The sequence below is a fragment of the Tigriopus californicus genome, chromosome 5, assembly GCF_007210705.1.
Source record: "Tigriopus californicus strain San Diego chromosome 5, Tcal_SD_v2.1, whole genome shotgun sequence".
Classification (NCBI taxonomy): Eukaryota; Metazoa; Arthropoda; class Copepoda; order Harpacticoida; family Harpacticidae; genus Tigriopus; species Tigriopus californicus.
In genome coordinates, this window is record NC_081444.1 from 14,202,892 (window position 1) to 14,205,539 (window position 2,648).

At 44.0% G+C, this 2,648-nt stretch overlaps 2 protein-coding genes across 2 annotated transcripts in view; one reads left to right on the forward strand and one right to left on the reverse strand.

The window, feature by feature from the left end:
• Positions 1-2,445, forward strand: part of LOC131881389 (procathepsin L-like) — a gene marked incomplete at its 5' end in the record, with an annotated part of 8,044 nt that extends 5,599 nt beyond the window's left edge. The window contains 2 exon segments of the mRNA XM_059228233.1: positions 1,743-2,076; positions 2,142-2,445. Of these exon segments, the coding sequence (XP_059084216.1) occupies positions 1,743-2,076; positions 2,142-2,347 (540 nt within the window). The 3' untranslated portion in view covers positions 2,348-2,445.
• The window catches only part of LOC131881388 (serine/threonine-protein phosphatase CPPED1-like), a gene marked incomplete in the record, with an annotated part of 5,597 nt that continues 5,152 nt past the window's right edge, over positions 2,204-2,648 (reverse strand). Inside the window, 1 exon segment of the mRNA XM_059228232.1 lies at positions 2,204-2,532.

The following is a 2,648-nucleotide window of genomic DNA, read 5'->3' on the forward strand; positions in this document are numbered from 1 at the left end:
CCATGACGAAAGAAAACCTCCATGGTTGAGTTTTACCAACCATTTTTGACATGGAACCAAAAAAGGCCAAATCAATTTATTGAACAGTACAAGTTAGATTCAAATCAATCATTTCATGTTAAAGAGATCTACCGACAATGAATTAAAGGGAGAAAAAAACTTCAAACTGAACGTTTTTTTATGAGGGAGAAAAGTCATTGTGGCTTAAATTCAACCGTCACGATGAAATGTCCAATCCGTATTCGCCCCAGCTAGTAATATCTACACAATGGGGATGAGACATGGTGTCGTGGTTAGCCCAGTTTCCTAGCTTGAGAGATGTCCCCGGTTCGAATCTCCTCCCCGACCTTTCTCAAAGAAAACCTTCAGACGCTCACCACACCCGTAGACGGAGAAGCAAAAACTGATACGGGAAAGACTTGATACTTAACGGAATTTGTAAGTATACGATGTAATGGCTGGCTTCGCTGGCCGGGCGAGGCTCACCCTTCCGAACCTAGCACCCCAAACCAAAAAAAACCTTCTAGTACTGCTAGGACGCAAGTCCGAGTTCATTCGAGTCTTTTACTCCATTTTGGACAAATTGTCCGAACTCGAGTAGAGTCTTTCTGCTAAAACTGACTGTAGCAAAAGTCGTTAGTCCTCTGTGGGACTCGATCCTTTTGCCGGACTTTAGTCCGGACTCGACGAGGCCGGCCAAAAGTAAAAAAAAATCAAAGGACTCGCACGAGTCCGATTTTTGCACGACTCGACCCAGCACTAACATCTAGTCTCCTATCTATGTTTCTTATTCAAATCTCTGTCAAGTGCCATTCTTCGCAATTTCTTTCACCCTTCATCCAACACAAAACGGTTAAGTTCCTCTACTTGAAGAACATACGTACGTACATACACGCTCAAAATGCGTATTTTACATCACTCGGTTGTTTTCCAACGGCAGTCACAATTTTCTTTCGTGCTTTGTTTTTCCCCTGCCAGCTAGCGCAAGGTTCAGAAGTGAGTATATGTATTGTGTCTCCATCGCTTTTGAGCTCAGTTCCCCGCATTGGCTCAAGCGTTGAAGATTGGGGTTTTAAAGTGTGATTATCTAGTTGATCAGCATGAATTTGTTAATACCATTGACTTTGTTATTGGGCACGGCCAGTGCCGTGTCCTTCTTTGAGGTCGTTGTCGAGGAATGGGAAGCCTGGAAATTCGTCCATGGTAAGCCAGCAAATGTTTCTTTGCTTTCTACCTGAGACAAACCTTTTAAGAAATGCGGCCTTATCATTGCAGCACAGAACTACTCAACGCCTGCCGAGGAGCAATTCCGCATGAAGGTCTTCATGGAAAACAAGGCCAAGGTGGCCAAACACAACCATCGAGCACATCGGGGACATCACCGCTATCTTCTCAAGATGAACAAGTATGGAGATCTCCTCCACCACGAGTTCGTCTCTGAACTGAATGGCTTCCGCAGTGACTTGAAAAAGAAAAAGCCTCTCTTGGGAGCCTCTTTTATCTCACCCGCCAATGTCGAAATCCCCGACGAAGTTGACTGGAGAACCAAGGGCGCAGTCACACCCATCAAGGATCAAGGCTGGTGTGGTTCTTGTTGGGCTTTTTCTACTGTACGTATGATGATCTTATGTTTATGCTCAGTTAATGGCTAAGCATATTTATCAAGCACTTTATCAAGATATGCGGTGATATGAAATTTCTCTTTTAATATCGTTAAGACTGGTGCTTTGGAGGGTCAGCACTTCCGCAAGACTGGCAAGATGGTCTCGTTGTCGGAACAGAACTTGATTGATTGTTCAGAATCCTTCGGTAACCATGGCTGTAATGGGGGCCTTATGGACTTGGCCTTTCAATACATCAAAGACAACGGTGGGATCGACACTGAAACGTCTTATCCATATGAAGGCAAAGATGCCTCGTGCCGATTCCAAGCCAAAAATGTGGGTGCTCGTGACAAGGGATTCGTCGATTTACCACCTGGCGATGAAGAGAAGCTGAAAGAAGCTGTTGCCACGATGGGACCCGTCTCGGTGGCCATTGATGCTTCTCACGAATCGTTCCAATTCTATTCTGAAGGTAAAGTCCATGGCAGAAAGTTATGTATGCATTTTGGAAATTCACGCCCTAAACGTCTCAAATAGGGGTTTATGATGAGCCCGAGTGTGATTCTGGCTCGCTTGATCATGGAGTCTTGGTCGTTGGATATGGATCCGACAATGGATCCGACTATTGGTTGGTGAAGAACTCGTGGAGTACCAAATGGGGAGATGCTGGTTTCATCAAGATGGCCAGGAATAAGAATAACCAATGTGGAATCGCCTCATCAGCCTCTTATCCCCTTGTGTAAACTAGAAATGCTATTTTCATTCAGCCTCGCTTTTTTTATTTGTCCTTTTTATTTCAAACGTAATTCACGTACATGTGAATAAGAAATCATATTGTGGATCCGGATTGACTCTTATTTGACACCACTTCACTAAAAGAGCCTTTGATTAGTTATTGATAAGATTAGTTTTAGGCGAATGAGCGCGGGGTCGATATCTTGAGGAAATATATCTAACCCTTGAAATTCGTGGATTATCTCATTTTCGAACACTTTCACGATCCTCATTCCATGGACATCTTCGCCAAGTTGGCATCCAATGGCT